At 30.9% G+C, this 21,307-nt stretch overlaps 1 protein-coding gene across 1 annotated transcript in view; it reads left to right on the plus strand.

Annotated features, from left to right (window-relative positions):
- The first annotated feature begins 6,311 nt into the window (after positions 1-6,311).
- The window catches only part of LOC129951651 (tenascin), a 164,719-nt gene continuing 149,723 nt past the window's right edge, over positions 6,312-21,307 (plus strand). The window contains exons 1-2 of the mRNA XM_056063899.1: positions 6,312-6,524; positions 12,298-13,109. Of these exons, the coding sequence (XP_055919874.1) occupies positions 12,571-13,109 (539 nt within the window). The 5' untranslated portion in view covers positions 6,312-6,524; positions 12,298-12,570. The remainder of the gene's footprint in view (positions 6,525-12,297; positions 13,110-21,307) is intronic.

Below are 21,307 nucleotides of genomic sequence, written 5' to 3' on the forward strand. Positions count from 1 at the left end.
CAAAAGCTTCATTGACATCACGCTGAGTTCTTCCGATTATGTCAAAGTCATCAGGATATGCTAGTAATTGGACAGATTTTTGAAAGAAAGTTGATAATAGGGTCATTGAAAACTTTATTCAATTCGAAACCTATGTTAGAAAAATTAAAATTCTGATGTACAAGATGATTATTAGACCGATCCTAAGATACGGTTTTTGTACTTAGTTTACAATTTCACCTAGTGTAGCAAAAGAATGCTTCTTTTTTTAACAGAACAAATTGAGATTTTGCTGTACAAAATTTTAAGAAATCCAGATAAGAACTGGTTTTCAAACAAAACAAAAATTGAAAGCTTGTAACTGAAATTGTACTCAGCTAATCGAGCTAATATAGTTAAACTTGAACTTGAAAAGTTAACTTTTATTTTAAATAAATTGGTTCTCATTAGAAACAACCTTCAACCTCAAAATTTGTTTGTTTCTAAAATGTTCACTTTAAAAGTTAAGCCTAGTATTCCACATTCTTGATGTGCTTTTGAAAAGCATCCCACATTTGTGATGTGTGATTGAAAAAAGAATTTTTATATTTAAAAGTAAACTTTTATTTTGTCAGATTGATAACATTTTGCTTACTTATATAAATATCGGTGGTTGAAGTTCTATACCCTATCAGAGTCAGAGTTCTTTTTTGAATTCTGTTGAAAAGACTTAAACCTATTATAAGCTAAAAAATACTTGTTATTTTTGAATAATTAAATAATATAGTTTATTTTAATGCTATTTAAAAATAATCTTTCAGAGCTTATTGACCTGTGTAACTCGTACGGGTTAAAAATACAAAATGGTACAAGCTTGTCAGATATGGAAGGTCAGTTTAACTTTTGTTAGTGGTCAGAGAAGTTCTGTAATAGACTAAAGTCTCGTAGGAAACGAATAGAATGAGCATATGATTGACATGCAAATATTCAGAACACTTTCCAATGATCATAACGCTCGGACTGATTATCAGAGAAGCTCAAGAGCTCAAGGTTATAAATTCAATGCCGATACTGAAATGGAAAACATCAACCGAGATAAAATATCAAGCTTGATATCTCCCTGCTGAGACAAAGAAATTGTGATCTTTTCAATCTGGATAAAAAAATCAAGAAGTCGTATCCAACTTTAGCATACTTCATAGAGCCATGGTTTGTTGTAGACTGTAGAAAGGCACGGGAATTATCATTAAGCTGGCTCAAACCATATACATAGATATTCGAATGATGGCTACTTCAAAAACCAATATTTGATGGCTAATAGATCTTTCAATGCAATATGTAAAAAAGCTGCATTCTTCGAAGCTGAATCCAAGAGATTAGTGTCTTGTAAAAGCGGAAAGTAGTTTTGGAACCTGGCAAAGCAGCTGAACGGAACAAGGTTTTTAATCCATTTTAGTAAAGGTTTTCATCAGCTGGCAAATCATTTGCAGAGTTTATTGAATCCGACAGAAGGGAAAATTGTTTTTCAATACGCTACTTCGGGTTTTATAAATGAAACAATAAGATACCAAGAAGTGATTTCAGCTGTAATGTAACTTAAAGATAGAAAAGCATGCGGATGGCATACCAGCAGAATTTTATCAGTATGGCACAGCAGTGTTAATCAACCGACTGAAAACTATATATAACAATTTCATGCAAACAGGAATGATACCAATAGAATTCAAGGAGTCCATCATTTTCCCGATTCATAAGAAAGGGAGCTTGGCCGAGGTTTCTAATTATAGAGGAATATCCTTTCTAAATGCTCCATACAAAATATTCACGCTGGTTTTGCAGAAACGTTTGGTTCACCAAATTTTTACCCTAGAAAGTTTCGCAGAAACATTCCTGAATAAGGATAAGACGTATCCGTACGCTTTTCGTTGACTTTAAATCTGCATTTGATATGATCGATAGACATGCGCTTATCTACAAGCTGTTTAGTAACGGAATGTCATGGAAGTTCAGAAGAGTTATTCACAATCTATATGCAGATACAATTGCTAAGGTATGGAATGGAGAAGAGTTGTTGAGAGGGTTTAAAACACAATCGGGAGTCAGAGAAGGCTGTACATTCCAGTCCGAGTGTGTTCACATTGTTTATTGAAGATCTTACAGACCTCTTACCAGCTGGCACAGACTTTGCCGGACAAATAAATAAAGCATTGCTGTTTGTGGACAATATTGTTCTTATCGCAGCATCACCTGAATCATTACAGTTAATGATAAACCACCTGTATCAATATTGTCAGCATTGGAGATTGATGGTGATTCTTAATAAGTCCAAAATTTTGATTTTTAAATGAAGAGGAGGCCACAGTTCACCAAAAGGAAAAATGGTTTTATAATGGAAAGGTCATTGAAGTTGGCACGGAATTCAAATACCTTGGAGTTCACTTAATGAAAAATTTGTGCATGGCAATTCATAAGAGAGAAACTAGTTAAGGCTAAAGGTGCAATGCAAGTCGATTTCATCTTGGGATTGAGATTTATGAAGATGAGTAATAATAGGCTTCCGAAGATAACAGCGCTTCAAGTAATACGAACCAAAACAAGTTAGTGTGCTGATTGGATAAATTTGGCAAGAGAATGTGGAATGGAAATTAACCTTTTGTGTAATTATCAGGATGATTTAAAAGCTTCTTTATTCAAGCTCATTTCCGCAGTGGAAATAATACAACGAGAGAAATAATTGAATGACGCGACAGGAAAGGAAGAATTTTTTACACTTTATTTCCAGATGTCCAATTTTTAAAGAAATAAGAAGGAATACTTCTGGTAGCGAAATACTGACTCAAAATTAAGTTGTACTCTTGCTTAATAATATGGAAGTTAAAAACTTATATCAATTCTGCTGGCTAGCTCTTCTCTATGGAAATAAAATTGTAAATGAAAGCTTTTAAATATATTTTTAAACTAAGTTGTTGCTTTTAATGATTTGTCAACTACGTAGACGGCAGTAAAGCCATGCTTTTAGTTTTTATTTGTAAAATTTATAAAAAAAATGTAATCAACGTTATCAAAATAAAAACTAAATCGAAACTAATCTAAATCTATTCTAAAAGCTTAGTGGAACTAGCTTTACTTTTTCTAGAGGCCAAATTGTTTTGGAGTTGTTTGCCCTAAGATAAGCATTGATTTCTATCTCCAAATTCTCTTAAAAATTTAAGAAAAATACGGTAGAATTGAAATAGATCTATATTTAATATGATGTCTTTCATAATTCCAGAAAAACTCCAGACGTCCAAATAGTATTGAATGCATATGAAATGTATGTCAACAAAATTGGCAAAATCATTTGAAAAATTTAGGGTTAACATTGTCCTAATCCACATCTTTTGACTCCATGGAAAGCAGACTTTCAACAACATCAACAGCATCCACAGAACGAAAACTGAAATAGTATAGTAGAATCTTACACAAAAAACAAAAACAATATCCGCAGTATGGATACTACCGATAAAAGTTAAAGTAGAATCTTACTACGGATGGGTTTTTGTAAGAGTCTCGAATGAATCTTATGCGATTTCGTTCTCAAATGTTGGTACGATTAATATTGCATTTGTATCTCGATGGCTGTGTTCGTTGAGTTGTTGTGTATTTGGAATCATGTGTTTTCCATTGGGTAAAAAAAAAATCTGTTACTTTTGATATAATTTAGTTTTATTGATAAAAATGGACTAAATGGGCTTATTTTGCAAGAGAAAACAATACAAATGATAATTAAGTTTTGCAATAATGGTTTATCCCTGTTTAGACTAAATGAATCTTTCTCGTGTTTCCACCGCACAATAATATTTAAAAATAATTAAATTTGACAGAACTTTCTAAAATGCAAATGGTTTCTATGTTTCTCATGAAGTGCAAGTGAGTAAGTTTGATTTGTGTTAAACAATGAGGTACTTAATAGTTCAGCAATATATAAGAATATGCTATCTACTTTTAATTTTATTTGACTAAAACAAAACAGACATGCAAATAAACAAACCATAATGCATTATCTGCAAAACCAACTCCTCCACACCGGTTTTCTTCACAAATTTTGAATCGACTCGGATTCCCGAACGGTATTAAGAAAACATATTATTGCGGTAGTCTACGAACAAACACCTTCTTGAAGGTTTTATTTTATGTCAAAGCTGCAATTAAATGAAATTTCCAGATGTTTTCTTACCATTTCTTCCCGAAAATTGTCCATTTTAATAGTTTTAGTTATTTTTTTGTTGAAGGTAATTTTAACTTTTGATTTTGACAAAACTTTCTGCTCTTTGTGTGTTTTTTTTATTATTATTATTCTGACAGATCTTCTTTCAGTTGTACCAATTTTTAAATGCAAAGCTGGCTACTGTCGATGCGTTTTTTTTTGGGAATTTTTGACTATACGATTTATAAAATGCAAAAAAAACACGGGTAGTGTGAGCGTTAGGAAAGGTGTCAATGCACATTGTTTTGAAATGCCTGAAAATTACAATGATAGGGCATAAAGTGGGTGGTTCAAGTAGTACGCCTGAACGAATTTCTGTACTTGACAGTACGACCAAGGTTAGTCTCGAAGGTATACTGATGAGCCCTTTTCTCGTGGATCTGAAGTATTGAAACTCCATACGTTAACATTTATGGTATGTCTCAAAAAAGTCAATATATTTCCAACCTTCCTTTATAAAAACCTTGACTAAAAATATTGCATAAATTGATTTATATAACGTTTCTTAAAAATTCCTAAGCAAACGATAATTCTTGAGCATTCATTATCTTTATCATTTTGATTGTGTTACTTAACTTTTATAATTTCCCAACAATTTTAATGAAGACATCTTTACACCTTTCTTAGGCATTTTAAATAATAATATAATTCAAACAAAGTGGCAAAAATGTATCCCATTTATCACAGTTAACAATAAAATAAACATTGCATTGTTGCAAGATGAATACAAAAAAAAAATAATAAAACAAATAAACAATAGAAACATTTAAAACTAGAATACAATAGATTGCACTATAACTGACAATTTATATCCAATTCATTAAAAACCAAAACTAAAAATATCAAAAAAAAGAACCAGCTACTGAACAAAAAAAAATAAATAACACAAAAAAAAAATATAAATAAACAAAAAATTTGATTCAACTAGTTCCAAATATAACGCCCCACATTTCGCAACATCACCCAGCACCCAGCGCACCACCTATAAAGAGATTCCACGTTAAGATAGCCACGAAAAATTATGTGAGATAACAGTCAAAGTCGTCATTTATATGGATGGTGAAGCAATCCGCCAGAAAAGCACAGGTACACAAATGAATAATTTAATTTCAAAATTTGTTTTATTTTTTCAACTTCTTCTCTTCTTCGGTTTTTTGATACGAAAAAAATAAAATAATTAAATCAAAAATTCATAAATTTCGAATAGTCACCCCACATATTTTCATTGATAGATATGTACCTTACCTCTCTCTTAAGACTCTACCCCAAAACTACACATAACAAGCCTTACCACCAGCCAGCTAGCCAGCATCAGCAGTATAGGAAATATTAATTTAATTTCGCGATCTAATTCAAAAGCTCACAAACTAACAAAAAGAAAAAAATAAATAAAATAAATTAATACGAACAAAACTTGTTGAAAGGGGTTAACAGATAGTCAGATAGCAACTTATACTTCTTCTGATTCAATTTCCAAGTATAGCGATATACTTACGCGCACAACTCCCAACTCCATCGCCATCGCCATCACCGTCAGCGTCATACCATAGATTCATTTATTTCAATGAATTAATCAGCGATCAGATGAATTCGCCGCAAAACATAACATAAGAGCAGCAGTAACGTAGCAGCCCCAGCCACAGAGCGGTAAAGTGTGAAAAATGAAAAGAAAAACTCTTCGGCATATTCCATAAGTGCATTTTATGATATTCGCACAAAATTTATAAATACAAATAAAACTCGAGACAGAAGAGAAAAAGACAACAACAAACCTGAAGGAAAATAATAATAATAAGAATATGAAAAGGAAAAGTATCTCGGCGAAATAAAGTATCTATCTTAAAAAAAAAATAAAAACCTGCTTATGCTGCTTCACTTTTATGCTGCGCAACAGTAACAGCAACGCACCGCGAAGTCAGCCACAATCCCAGCCACTCCAAGCCCTCCAAAAACCAAGCTTAAGCTATACTCGTAAGATGCAAAATTTTCAGCAGTCAGATAGATAGTTTTAGCTTTTATTTTTTCTCAGTTGTATCTTATACCCAGTCCTCCTCTTAGATACTATTATTACCACTAACACTCACCATTAAAGAAACCACAAAACAGAATTGTGTTGACTTTATAGCCGAACGGTTGCATCGCGCTGATTGTGTCTTTTTTATTTTTAAATTAATAAAATACTTTTTTCGCGTCCGATTGTTACAACAAAAAAAAAACATTGAATAATTTTATCGTTTGTTTTCGTCTCTCTTAAAATTATAATATTTTATTGATTGTGTGGATGTCAAAAAGATATTATTGAATTGATACTTTTGATTATGTAAAACAAAAATGATTATGTTTTGTGCGCGCTTATGGCGCATTTTTTTAAAAATAAATAAGCTTTTAAGTTGAAATGATATATGAAAAAATAAAATTTTGTGTTTTGAGAAATTTAAGGACTGAACTTTACACTGTTATGTTTGAATTATCAAAGTGAAAAAGTGCATATTTTTTAATTTAAAAAAAGTTACGCATACGCCATAGTGTACACAGATGATTTGCATAATAAGAGAGCCAGAAAAAAAAGCCCTGTTTGTTCTGAGGACAATTTGGATATTTGTATTTAATAAGAAGGACTTAAAAGGATTTGAATTTTAATTATTAGGGACTTTTTAATGATATAAGAAATATTTTCTTGTACAAGAAATTTTGAAAAAAACTAAACAACTTTTTTTAATAAATTATTTTTTATTGATTTTCGTATTCGATTTTTATATGTTTGATGTTGAAAAAAGTACTACTATGACTTCTTGACTTTATTTCTGTTTATTTAAACTTTAAAAGTCTTACTTTTGAACTTTTGTTGATCTTTAACAACTTTTTTGAAGATAATTTTCTGGTTTTGGTATTAATAAAATGAAAGTAGCTCCATTTCTTTAAGAGATATTTTGAAATGAGAAAGTTTTTAAATAAAGGATGATTTTTAGAAATCTTTTTATTTTGCTAAATTTTTGAATGAAAAGTCTTTAAAACTGTTAATTCAAGATCTGTCTTTTTATTACAACATCATTTTTTAAACATTGTTTTTGAAACATCCAAAAATCATACTAAATGAAATTTTAAAGATCACAATATTATTTAAGAAGTCTAAAGTAGATGAATTTTTAAGCTGATGAAGACAAATATTTTAAACGCTAAGCCAAAGTCTAATTAGAAAAGCTGATTTGCTTTCATTTTTTTTTTGGGCTTCCAAGCGTATATCAAGACCTAGTTCTTTGAAAAAGAGTTATGGTTGAATATTCTGTTTTTCTGGTGTATATTCTTTTTTATCAAAAACCAAAAACAAAATCCATACAAGGGTTTTAATTGTTCAAGGGTATGACTAAGATCAAATCATGATCATTAAAAGGCTTGTTAAATTAAAATAACATTTGATTTTCATAACTGCGGTTTAATTTTGTAAAAAAAGATGAAATATCTTTATCCGTTTGGCTCACCTCTTTTTTACCGAATATTTATTTTTACAGGCAGTTCTTTGCTGTCTGATTATTATTATTATAATATTTTTTTGATTATAATGTAAAAAATTACAAAATAGTAACTTGAAGTTACCAGGACTATCAGCTAAACTGTCTGATTAAGATTGAGGTCTTTTATACAAAAATACGTATAAATTTGTAAGGGGTGTGTTACAAATTTAATTTACAATAAAAGCATAATTCAAAAATGTTTAATTTCTTTAATTTAATGTTTTGGAAATCAGAAACATTAACTTTCATCAGCTTGAAGCACCAAAAGCACCATCTCTCGCTTTTGGTATTTTCCATTAGTAAATTTGGATTTTTATTAAAAATTAAATTAAATTTTATTTAAATTATATTTTGTTTTATTTTGTATAATTATGCCTTCGTTAGTATTTCAAAAACATAATGTCATGACTTTACCCACCGAATTTTCAAAACTTTGTTGATATTATGTAAAGTTGAAAGAAGAGTTCAATCTTAAAATTATTGTTATTCTAATGGAATCCCGATTTAACGGTTTTGAAACTAAAGAGCCAATATTAAACTCAACAAAAAAAAAGGATTTAAGAACATCCGCACAAAATTTGAAAGGATTTCGTAAAATGTTAAAGTCATTTTTAGGCATTTAAGAAGCTAATTTTAAATCATTATCACATCTTACTAGATTTTTTAGATTATCAAATTTATATATACTTGCAATTATTTGTACAATTTCATTGACAATCTTTAAAACATGGTTTTGCCGTCTTCCTGATTGACAAAGTTTGAACTGTCTTAAAGATTTGTAGTTATTTAAGCTGAAGTTGTGTTAACTAAATTTTTTAATCTCTATCTCTGCTTCTGTAAATAAGTGCTGTTTTGCAAAATATAAGCATTTTAGGCACATTTAAGAGAGCTAAAGTTTTGTTTTGTGATAAAAAGACTCTACCAAGTATATTTGTTCTAGTTTCTCTCAGGACTGGACACCTTCCGACAAAATGAAAAATATCCTCGTTCGTTCAATCATGTTGCAAATATCACATAGCAGTGGAAGATCTTCGCGATGTTGTACGTAATTTATGTTAAGCTGTCTACCTCTTAGCCGAAACATGTTGGAGATTTGCTTTACAGTATTTATGTCCTGAAAGTAGTTTCTGTCATTAAGATTATAAAAGTGTCCTGGATGCCTGTTCTGTGAACACATTTCTAAAATTTTCGTCCAGACTCCCAATTACCTGGTACAGTGACGATTTTCATGTGCTCTGTTCACTGAGATTAAAAGTTACACCTGTATCTTATGCTAGCCTCCATCCACTCTTTAACACATCCTGTTTAGCATTGTATCGCTTGTAGAGCTGCTTTTTTTGGTAAGCGATTGTTGGGCATATTCAGTTATTTCAGTATGTAATTGACTTGCAGCTTCAACGTTTTTATGAAGAGTGGGGATAAGCCTGTTTCTAACATTATGTAGTTTGGGGTGCATGAAGTTCGTTTTAAATAAAATCTCAGTAGTTTTTCCACAGTCTCAAATTTCTTTGCTCCCCACTCTTCGGCTGAGTAAAACAGGATTGATTGGGATACTGCTTCAAAAAGTTAATATTTACAACATTCTTTCCATGCCACATTAATCGCGGTTTTAGCCTTAAGAAGTTTTTCGTTGAGGTGTTTTTCCATACTTATGTTTTGGGTAAAATATACTCCTAAGTATTTGTATTCTTTTATTCTTTCTATGTTCTCATTGTTGAAGTACCATTGTTCACTGGAGCTTAACCTTCCTCCACCTTTTTTGATAACCATCACTTTTGACTTGTTCAGGTTCACTACCAAGCTCCATCGTCTACATTATTCCAAAAGCCGATTTATCATAAGCTGTGAGTTTGCCAACAAGACTAAATCATCTGCGAAGAGCAAGGTTTTAATATCCTCTCCAGCATATCTAACACCTCCTGGTAATGCGTCAGTGATGTCATTTATAAATAGTGCGAAGAAGCACTAATTCCCGACTGCGTCTGAAACCATTCAGATACCTGCTTTCTATTCCATACCACTGTTCTCGTGTCTGCGTACAAGTTCTGAATAACTCTTCCAAACTCAAACGACATCCCGGATCCCAACAACTTGAACATCAATGCGTTTCGATCATTTAAGTCAAATGTATATTTAAGATCCACAAAAAAAGTGTATAGGTTTTTATTTTTACCCAAAAAAGACTCAGCAATGCTCCTTAAAACGAACATATGATCGATGGTCGAGTAGCCCGACCTGAATACGGCTTGAGTGAGACTCACATAATAGATTATTCAAGTCTATTCACGTGTTCAGCCGCTTTAGTAGAACCACAGTAAGGATTTTATAGGAAGCTGGATCTTCGATGTTGTCTTTTTTGTGTATCGGAAAACTCAAAGCATCTTTAAACACATCTTACTGTTTCTTAAAATTTTGCTAAAGTTAAATAACGGAATGGCTAACTTTAACTTTAGGTAAATTTACTAAATGGTCCAGTTTACAATTGGGAATTCCACTTAATAGTACTGTTTGAGTTCATTTTCTTTGTTTATTTTCTCGAACTGTCACTTTTTAGAAATGTTCAGTAATTTTTAGGAATTTAAGAAAATTATCTTCTTAATTTTAAACGATTATTACATCTTTTAATTTCTTAACATTTTGCTAAAGTTAAATCACGGAATGGCTAACTTTAACTTTAAGTAAATTAATAAATCTATTTGACATCTGTCAATTAATTATAAAAGTGCAGTGGATGGAATGGTCCAGCTTACAATTGGGAATTCCACTTAATAGGTCTGTTTGAGTTCATTTTCTTTGTTTATTTTCGAGAACTGTCAGATGTCCTCGTTTCAATCAAATAAAAGGAAATTAATTAGTAATTGTTTCTTAATAAAATGTCAAGCTCTTAACAAAATGTTCTTTATTTGAGCCATTGTATTTAAGAGCTCAGGTTTCACTAAGGCTTGTTTGAATTTATTCCTCGAACATACGAATCTATAAAAAAGCCCACGAATTAATCAAACTTAAATAACATCTTCATAAAAACTTTTACTTAAAAACAATACAATACAGAAGTTTTCAATAGCAGTTTTCCACCAACTAAATTGAGATGTCAAAAATTGATTTAACTCAGTTTTTTGGTGTCTAACTCAAATATAAAATACGTTATAATATGTTTTCAAAAAACACAGGAAATTAACTTTATTGGATCAATGTTTAATGACAAACAAAATATTTAACAAAGTTATAACTTGGTTATTTCTTTCGAACTCAAGAATATTGTTTAGTTTTCAAATTTTACTGCTTTTAAGGATTTGAAATCACGACGGACCAAAAAACTGACAGTTGGACATATTTTTGCATCATTCTTTTCTAATTATATGGCGTTTTTATTTTAGTTTAGAGCTGAGCACTGAGCAAAGTCTGAGCGAACAGAGTAGAGTAGAGTAAAGTTCTGAGCAGAGTATATTCAGAGCTCTCTGATTTAATTATTAAACAACTTGAGCACTAAACTGTCATGATTTGAAATGTCATCTGTTTGATGGCGTTCAAAATTTTCTTTAATCAAATTAATTTTAAAAAAAGTCATAGCGTTGGTCTATTTGACGGCTAAAATAAATTTGATTCACAAAAATGCTAAATGCAATTAGTTTTTTCTAAATTATCTTTCCTTCTGCACTAGAACGATTAGCCTCTTGTACCATTTTGATTGTTTTGAGGATGATTTTTTTTATTCCCTGGTTTTCAAATACCAAATTGTTTGTGTTCAGCATTTAACTCCGTTTACTCTGTTATTATTCTAAGCTCACAGAGCGCGCTCTAAACATGTTCAGAACTAAAAATGAAACATAAATTTGAAGCTCTGAACGATTTTATTGTTTTGACAGTTCGAGCTCTGCTCTGAACTAAAAAAGAAAAATGACAATAGAAATAAAATTAGGTAGGGCAACAGTCCGTAGAAAACTGGGACCTTAAGACTCTCAACCATTCATGTGTGCAAGTTATTTCAATACAGTTTTTGAGAAAGCACTTTTTATGACAAGAATTACACTTGGAGTATTTGTCAATTCATCACAAGAGGCAATAGCCATTCAAAAATCTTAAAGTTACACAGGCAGGAATTGAACCTAAGACCTCTAGCAGGACAGTCCTCCACACTAGCCATCACGTCACAGGCACCCTTTTATAATCATAGTTCTGAAATTCTGCAGATAATCTTAGTAAAACTTAAAAAACGCATTAATTTCAGGCAAAGAACTTTTAATCGTTTTCTAGACTTAAATCTTTAAATAATTTATTTATATACACATAACACATTTCACAGCTTAGTAAACTTCTATTTAACAAGCACACTCCTACTTTCACATTTCTTAAAAAATATAATTAATAAGAAAGTAGTTAAAGTGAAGCATTAAACATTGAAATTCTATGATAAGTCCGTTTTATTCAAGTTAGTTTTTTTCCAGGGAAATTCACAAAACTTTCAATATTTTAGGAAAATCAAAACATTTATTTTTCATCGCATTTCAACTTGAGTTTATTTATATTTGAATAAGTGAATTGGAACAATCAAGATAATTTAATATTCATCTTCTTTTATAGTGATACCCGTTTTAAAATCATTAAATAAAAATAAAACAAAACAAAAGAAAATATTCAAAAGTGTTTAAATACCAATTTATATAAAATAAAAAAAATAAAATATAAATTCAAAGTGCAAGTAAAGTGATCTGGAATAATAATAAATTACAGTAAAACCCAACTTAAAGAAAAGAGTTAATTTATTCTTAAGTTAACTTTTATAATATTTCTTTTTTTTTAATTTTTAAATTGAAAACCTGTAATTGTGCTTTTGTATATATCGAAAGAATTACCATGATGTCGGCCTTAAAGGCCAACAAAACAAACAAGAACCCCAGCCAAAGTCAAAGTTTGAATGAGTGCAATCGCCGTCGCTGCCCTCGTCGTCTTGGCAGTTGTCCACCAATTCCACCAACAACATCGGTAGCTGTGTTGCATTCGATTGGATTGCAAAAACTTACAAAAACTACATCACCGACATCAGCTATTTCTCCTGCTGCTGGAATTATTGGAGTTTGCAGCGGTATAAATAACAGCAGCAGTAAATTCTCCATTGAGAACCCAACGTCAGCCTACGTGCAACACCAGAGTCACTTAGGGAACAGGTTACGAACAACGACTTCAACACTTACGGTTTACTTGCTGATTTTCGTAGTTTTGTATGGATTTACAAATTTTGGCGTGCAATGCGGTACGGGGGCGGTCAGACCGGGCACTGGCAATCCATCGCCACGTCTACCGCGCACCAGCGCCAGTCAGCTCAATAATGGAACTGGATATAAATTTGGCACGAAAGCTTCCAATCAAACAAGAAATGGAAATTTACGAACAAGGTGAGTTGTTTTTGTGTTTTTTGTTGTTGTTCATTTGTTGATTTTTTGACAATATTTTTAAAATTTGTTTTGTTTGTAAACAACGAACAAAAAATTGTTCAAAAAAATCTCAAATAATAAATTCAAATTTAATATTCTTGTAGAATTTTCTGTTTAAAGTATTTTTTATCTGTCAAAGTGACAGATGAAAAAAAAACAAAAATATTGAAAACACAGCACACACCGGTTATATGGGGCAAAGGTGGGATAAAGTCAAACCAAAAACAAAACCTTTCATTTATTTATTATTGTTGTTGTTCTGTGAATTATTTTCGATGATTTATGGTCACATTTTGTGTGCTCCTCCGAGACAGGTTTTGAGTTAAATTTTTGTTTTTGCATAAAAAATCACCCAATTGACGTTAAATTAACTGTCAGATTAGCGGGAATCAACCCCATTAGTGGAGTTAAGATACCTTATTTGTATTATTGTTTAAAAAAATGCAAATGTTTAAGTCTGAGGCCTGTTTTATTTCTTTTGTTTATTTATTTTATTTTTATGAGAATTGTGCCAAAAAAAACGTTGTTAATTGTTTGTAAATTTAATGTGGGAAATAATTATACAAGAGTTTTGGTGTAACCAATTCATGAAGCACGCCGAAACCATAATTTTAGATCTTAGAGGTTTTTTGTTTGAAATGGAGTTCTGTGAATAAAACCAACTAAGACTTCAAGGTTTAGGCATGAACGCCATTGAAATTTGCATAATTTATCGACCGGAAAATTGAAGCGAAAATTATTAGTTATATTCGTTAGCGGTATTTTTGAAGAAGAATCTTTTTTTTACTGTTTTTTGCTGATGTTTATTTCTGTTTGCAATAAAATGATTTATTGTGGGAATGGAAATGATTAAGAAGCTCGTGTACCTATTATGTGAACAAAAGTTTCAAGTTGACCATTTGGTTTAACTTCCTTGAGAAATAAGTTTAAGTTTGTTTTTTTTTTGAAGAAGATTTTTAACTAAATTTACTTTCAAGGTCAATGTAAAATTAAAAATCAGAACAAAAAAAATAAAGTCCGATGGAATCGATATTTTTGTTGTTTATGTTCACAAGGTGGTGCAAATGTTGTCAACACAGTATTGAATGATACTTTGGTTTTTGCAAAGACGTAGCTTATAAAATTGTTTAGAAAAATTAGCTTAATTAACTGAAATATTTGTTATGTCAAAGAAAGTCAAATCAATATCCTTGCATCGCCAAATGAGACTAGTCTAATTCATTCGCTGCGTTCAAGCTAAGACAGATAGGGTAACCGGATACCATTTTGTTAGTGTTTTACGGGTAAAATAACAGCTGATCAAAAACAGCTGAGTTGTCAAAAAAGGAATTTCTAGTGTATGTAGGTTCCTGACAGAACAACTGATTCACCACATGGTTAAATTTCAAGAAACTTGGAAATTGATTTCAGCTTTGTATTTGTTGGTAAACATAAGGATACAAAGAGAGAAGTTGTATTTGAGGATGTTCTGTACATAATAGACTATGAATAAGCTATTTGCTATAGCTTAAATTTTTCTCTGCTTTTTGTGAACAGCTGAAAGTTGTTTTTATTTTTTGACAGCTATCTCAATACAACTATCCAACTTGTTCAACAAGGTATCTTAAAATTCACCTACCAAGAACCCTCTCCAATACAATATTGAACGCAGCCATTTTATTTTTTTGAGACGTAACCGCTTATCACGGATTTCGAGTCATAATTTAGGAGAATAGAAGCGTTACTGATGTCGTAAGGTTCGTACATTACTGAAATGAGTGCGTAGTTTTACTGATGATCCTAATTTGTTGATTTTGCGGCATTCGCTGCTATTGAACGAATGAATATCGACTTTTTAGCCAATGATATTTGAAGATCATGATCACAATATGCCAAATAACACGTTGAGCGACATCCCCAGTCCAAGTCCACAACACGCGAATAATCTCTAAATATTGTGCAACATTGTACAAGTTATAGCCGCTTCAAATGTGGAAAATCTGATACAAGAATCACACGTTTTGAATCTTCCTGAGGCGGCCATTTAAATGATACTCTTTTTTACACTTAATAGCAAAGTCCAAAATTTGTAATGATGTAAAATTTCCATCAAAAGTTTGAATTTTTTTATTTAGCTTGCCTTTTGGAACCGAAAAATGAATGATCTGTAGTACAAATAGCTAAAAAAGGACCAAAAAATGAGATCGAATTCAAGACTAAAAGTATTACTTTTAACCAACTTTATTACCTTTTTTTTGCCATTTTCTTGGTTTTGATTAGCCGTGGTTTTTGGTATTCAGTTGATACAACTGAATATTTGCCGGAATAATTAAAAAAAAAATTGCGAAATTCATACCAGGGGTGAAATCGTGTAAGCTGATTTTTGATAGTTGACTATCAAAATCAAGAAAATACGTCCGTGTAATATGATAGTCGATTTCCAAGTTATAATCAAACAATTTGACATAAAATATAAACTTCAAGAAGGGGGTTTGTTTGTAGACTTGAAGCGAGCTTGAAGAGAACCTTAATTCTTAATATGCCTGAATCGAGTTGAAACGAGCTTGATTCGCCTCGAAACCGATCACGGATCGGAGACTATTGTTTTCTCTTGCAAAATAAGCCCAGTTAGTCAATTTTAATTAACAAACCTAAATAATACAGTTACAGATTGATTTATATCCCCAATGGAAAACACATGATTCCAAATGCACAACAACTTAACGAACACAGCCATCGAGATACAAATGCAATATCAACCGCGACATCATTTGAGAACGAAATCGTATGAGATCCATTCGAGACTCGTATAAATGCCAATAACATATCCGTAGTAAGATTCTGCTTTAACTTTTGTCGGTAGCTTTCATACTGTGGATGTTGTTATTCGTGTGAAATTCTACTATACTATTCATAGATTTTCCAACAAAACACGGGTATCGTACAAGTTATAGCCAAGTCACTGCTTAAAATATGGGAAAATCGTATTAAAAATTATTTTTATTTTTCGAAGGCGGCCATTTAAATGATATTCTTTTTTAGCCTTAATGTCAAAGTAAAAAATTTATAATGACGTCAAATTTGTATCAAAAAATTTAATGTTTTATTGAGATTGTCTTTTGAAACCGAAAAACTAATGATCCGCAATACAGTTACCCAAAAAAAAGTAATGTAACTTTTAACCAACTTTATTACAATTTGTTCCAAATTATCTTGGTACCGTTTATAAAGTGCATCGTTAAATAATTAATTTAGTCAATTTGAAAACAAAAGTTTCATCAAAATCGTAAAAATAAAGTTTTTGAGTTAGTTAGAAAGTTATTCGTATCCCTCCTATAGAAAATATTACCTGTGTTTTATTTGGAAAAGTCATACGTAGTACAGTAATAGTAAATACGAGTAACAAATACAACATCCACAGTAGAATCACTGCCGATAAAAAGTGAAGTGAAATGCGAATGTTGATTTGACTTTAATTCGAGTGTCGAATACACTTTTCTGAGTTTAAATCGTAGACGTGTTGGTACGTCTGAAACTCGATGGCTGAGATCGGATAATAGTGTCCAAAATACGATACGTCACTCATGATTAACTCTGATATTTTGACACAACATTATTTCAATTAAATTCAACTAATTTTGGATAGTTTAATTAATTGTATGTTTTTCCAATCAACTGATAAATCAACTTCTGTCAGATCTTATGGAAATATTATAAAAACAAAATTTGTTATATCAAAAATTAACTGTTTCACTAATATCTTTCAGTCCTCCGAAAGAGATAAAGGCACGAAATTCAAATTGTACGTCTAATTCTGTTTTCTTAAGTCGATTAGCATAAAATCGTTCTTTGAGTTCAACACTTTTTTCTGTTCTTTTTTATTCTTAATTATTTTTAATTGTTTTATTTTCTTAAGCTAACTCAATATAAGCTTTAATATTTTTTGAATATAAGAATGAAACAACAACAACTTGTGTGTGCTACCACCAAGTTCATAGGCTGGAGTTATAGCTATATATTAAATTATTAATATTTTTTGTTGTTTTCCAAAAAGTTGTCAGCAAAAGTATTATAGTTTATTACCGACTGCGCCATCTGTTGTATGTGAATAACCATTTTATTAAGACCACTATCTACGAACAAACCCTTTTCCTTTAGCTCTTATTTCAATTGCAAAGTGGAAAACTTAAAAACAAATTAAATTAAAATTATTCCTGATATTTTCTTACCATATAATCTGTAAAACTGTTTATTTTGTTTGCCAACAATTAGTCCTGGTCCGAATAGCGCTAAATTGTATTCGAATTTTTAAACCATTTTGAAAAATTTCAATTGTATGAACTTACAAATTAAAAAAAAACACCAGTATTAATACTTTGGGAAACGATTGCAGGTATTAACTTTTAAACTTTTTCCCTACCTCTGCTCTTTCTAGGGTTTGTGTCCTAATTTGTTAGAACAAAATTAAGGCTTTAATCAAAATGAAATGAAAGCTGATGGAATGATTACGAATTTCGAAGAATTGATGGAAGTTTTCAGATTTGTTGCCGTATATAATAATTTGTGTTTTTTTTTAAACATTTTTAACCAATGATATTACAAATAATGAGAGCTATGAATAACTTATTCGTTCCCCTTATAGTTTTGATCTATTTGAAAAATCTAAGGCTTTGCAAAACAAACATGTAAGCCAACTCTTTCAGCATCGATTTAAACGATTAAAATAAAAAGTTTGTAATATTTAAACAACTTTTGTTATATGTTACGGTTAAAATAAATCGAATTCTCTTAAAGACAAATTATTATATACAAATCCATATTAATAACATAATAATATTTGAATAAATTATATATTATTATAAAATATCAAAGAATGAATCACATTCACAATTCTTTTGAACACAAAAAACAATATAATAAAATGCAACATTTATCGTGAAGTCAGTCAATAACAATTGCCAAATAAAATAATCGACAATTCGTCTGTCTTATTCAAAAATCAAAACAAGGGGTATTGCTTGATAAACATCTTGATACAAGACAATAATAATACCTAATCAAAATCCAAAACAACAAAATAAAAAACAACATTCCGGTATTATTTTTATTTGTAGCTTAAGCTGCTTCAACATTTTGTATTGCGCAAAGTCTCTTTTATATATGTATAAATATGAGGTAAAAGATGGTCTTATGTGTTTATACAAAAAACAACAAAAAACAATGAAATCAATTTGCCTATGGCTTTATCAACAATAAAAACAACAAAGTTAAACAAATCACTTGATGGCTTTTCAATATCACATTATCACACGCGTTATGCCATTTTCTTTAAAATTAAATTAAAACAAACCAAGCAAGCAACGTTACACTACCACACCGACCGACGACGGACCTACCTACCGACCAACCGAACGACCTGACCGTAAATTAATTAACCAAATTAATCATCGAAATTTGTATGTTCAATTTTTTGAAATCCAATTTGAATTGGCCCACCCATAGCCCTTTTTTACAACCAACACTTAAAGTAAAGTGAGTGAGTGAACACGTAGTAAAAAAGAAGAAAATGTTTAAATGATTGTTGCATAGCAGCGCGATCACAGCGCCACCAGCAGATAAACATTTTATTATTTTGCTCCAATAAAAAATGAAGGCCATAAATCCAGTCAAAAGATATAAAGATGACAATCTTTGAGATCATTTTCACATATGTACGTCTACACGTTTGTCCATTTTAGCTGTGGTTTAGATTTAGCACCGAAAGTCTTGTGAATGTGAAACGTGATTTCCGTTACAAGATCTAAAATATCGGAGATTATGTTCTGTCCCAAAAATGTGCATAATTCCTATACTCAATATTTTCTACATGATTATGTGACGAATAACTTGAATTTTAATTTTGGTATACCTCAGGAGAGCCATTAAGGGCCCTTTCTTTTTGTTTGTTTCGATTCATAAATGACTTACTATCTGTGATCTGTGTTGAAGTATTAAAATGGTTGTTTTTATGTAATATGTTATTTATGTAATACAGTTTAAATCTTCAGAATTAAAAGTGTTGAAAATATTTCTGTTACACATTGTGATGGGTGAAAATGTGACTTTAATTAGTTGTCTTCTTTTTAATTTTCGGTTGGCGTGTTCATAAACGCTTATGTTTCTTAACATCGGTGAATATAAGACAAGAAAATTGTTTTTCGTTAAACTACATAGTTAATTGTTTTACGGTGAATAACTAACTTGGTTAATATGATATGTGCCACATATTAAAATATTGTAATATCAACAAATTACGAAAACTATGAAATTAAACATTAATCACTTACAAGATGCTAATGTATGATATGATTTTTATTTGTTTATTACTACAATTCACTATCTTCATAAATTAAAAATGAAATTAATTTTATTAACATAGGTAACAAAAAATAATACTAATTGCTTTTCTTAACTCATAAAATCTTGAATAATTTTAATGGTCAAAACCGAGAAGCACACGGGATTGAACATAAATGTACATAATTAACTTTTGCTCATATTTTTGTTAATTTGTGAGATTAATTTCATCTCATTTATTATTCATATATTATTGTTGTTTATTTAATAAAAAAAATACAATAAAGAAGATCAAACAAAAATAAAAGTAATTATGTTGTTGAGAGCAAAGGGCCAAAATGCTCCCATATTCATCAGTTGTGTAACAAGCAGCGCATTCCATCAACCATATCATCAACTGTTTTCTTCTAATTTTTTGAAATCATTTATAACAATAATAAATTGTTTATTTCACCATAAAAACTATGCATACTGTTTTTTTTTTTATTGTTTTTTAAGAAATATGTGTTCATGGGCATGACATAGTTTAATTGTAAATACTTTTAAAATTTGGAATAAAAAAGACATGTTACAATTTATAATCACATACTAATATTGACACACATATTTTACTCAAGTACCAAACCATTAATACCTTACAGTTACTTGGTAATATAAATTGTATCTTCACTTGAAGGTTAACAAATCAATTTTTGTTTTGATGAAATGCAGAGGATACTTGACACATTTGGTTTTAGGTTGTTATTCAAGAGGGATTTTATTTTTTTAACTTAAGATGACGTGAAATTGGTGAAAAAAAGTAACTATTCATTTTTTTGTTATGTTTGAAGTATAGGCTTTCAAATTTGTATATTTCTTAAGGGACTGTGACTGTGTTATGTTAAAGGAAACAATGTGAAAGAATAATTTAAAATTATAAGAGGGACTCTTTATAATTTTTCGCAATAATTAATTTGTGCTCTTAAAGGCAGATTAAGATTTCGATTATGGTCACAAAGTCCATCGATCTAACCATTTAATCATTTTTTATTATTGTAAATATACTTTTCTCAAGATGGCGCTACAGTACAGTAGGAACTGGGCATCAACAAACATGCGTTTCCAGCCAGATCGGTCCCTAGCTAGCTATCTCCAGTTTCGCACGCCAAGTTAGTTGAGGTCTTCACCCACCTGACTGCGCCACCTGAGTCGCGGTCTTCCTCTACTGCGCCGTCCATCTTGAAAAGATTTGATGACCTTCCTTCATTCACCATCTATGCATACGGGACCAAAAATCACCCGAAGAATTTTTCTCTCGAAGCATCCTAAGACGCTCTTGTCTTTCTTTGACAGGGTCCAGGCCTCAGGGTCATAAATGAGAACTGGGATGATGAGTTTCTTATAGATGGTGATTTCAGATGCTCGAGAGAGTACTTTACTCTCGATTGCCTTCTAAGTCCAAAGAACCAGCGATTTGCAAGAGTTATTCTTCGTTTGATTTTAGCGCTCGTGTCGTTGTCTGTATTAATAGCTGTGCCTAGGTAGACAAAGTCCTTAGCTACCTCGAAGTTATAGCTGTCCATCGTGACATTTTGTCCAAGACGTCGTTGTTCAGTGTCCTTTTTTATATACTGTCATATATACTTGGTCTTGCCCTCATTAACCACTAACTCCATCTTTTTCGCTTCCGTCGCAATACTCAAAAACGCTCCACTGACATTTCGCTTTGATCTTCCAATTATGTCAATATCATCCGCGTATCCGAGTAATTGGATGGACCTTTGGAAGATTGTGAAAATATAAGAAATATTTTTAAAACGACAATAACACAATAAGTACACTTTGGCGTATACTTAATTTTTGTT

This window comes from Eupeodes corollae, chromosome 3 (assembly GCF_945859685.1).
Source record: "Eupeodes corollae chromosome 3, idEupCoro1.1, whole genome shotgun sequence".
NCBI lineage: Eukaryota > Metazoa > Arthropoda > Insecta > Diptera > Syrphidae > Eupeodes > Eupeodes corollae.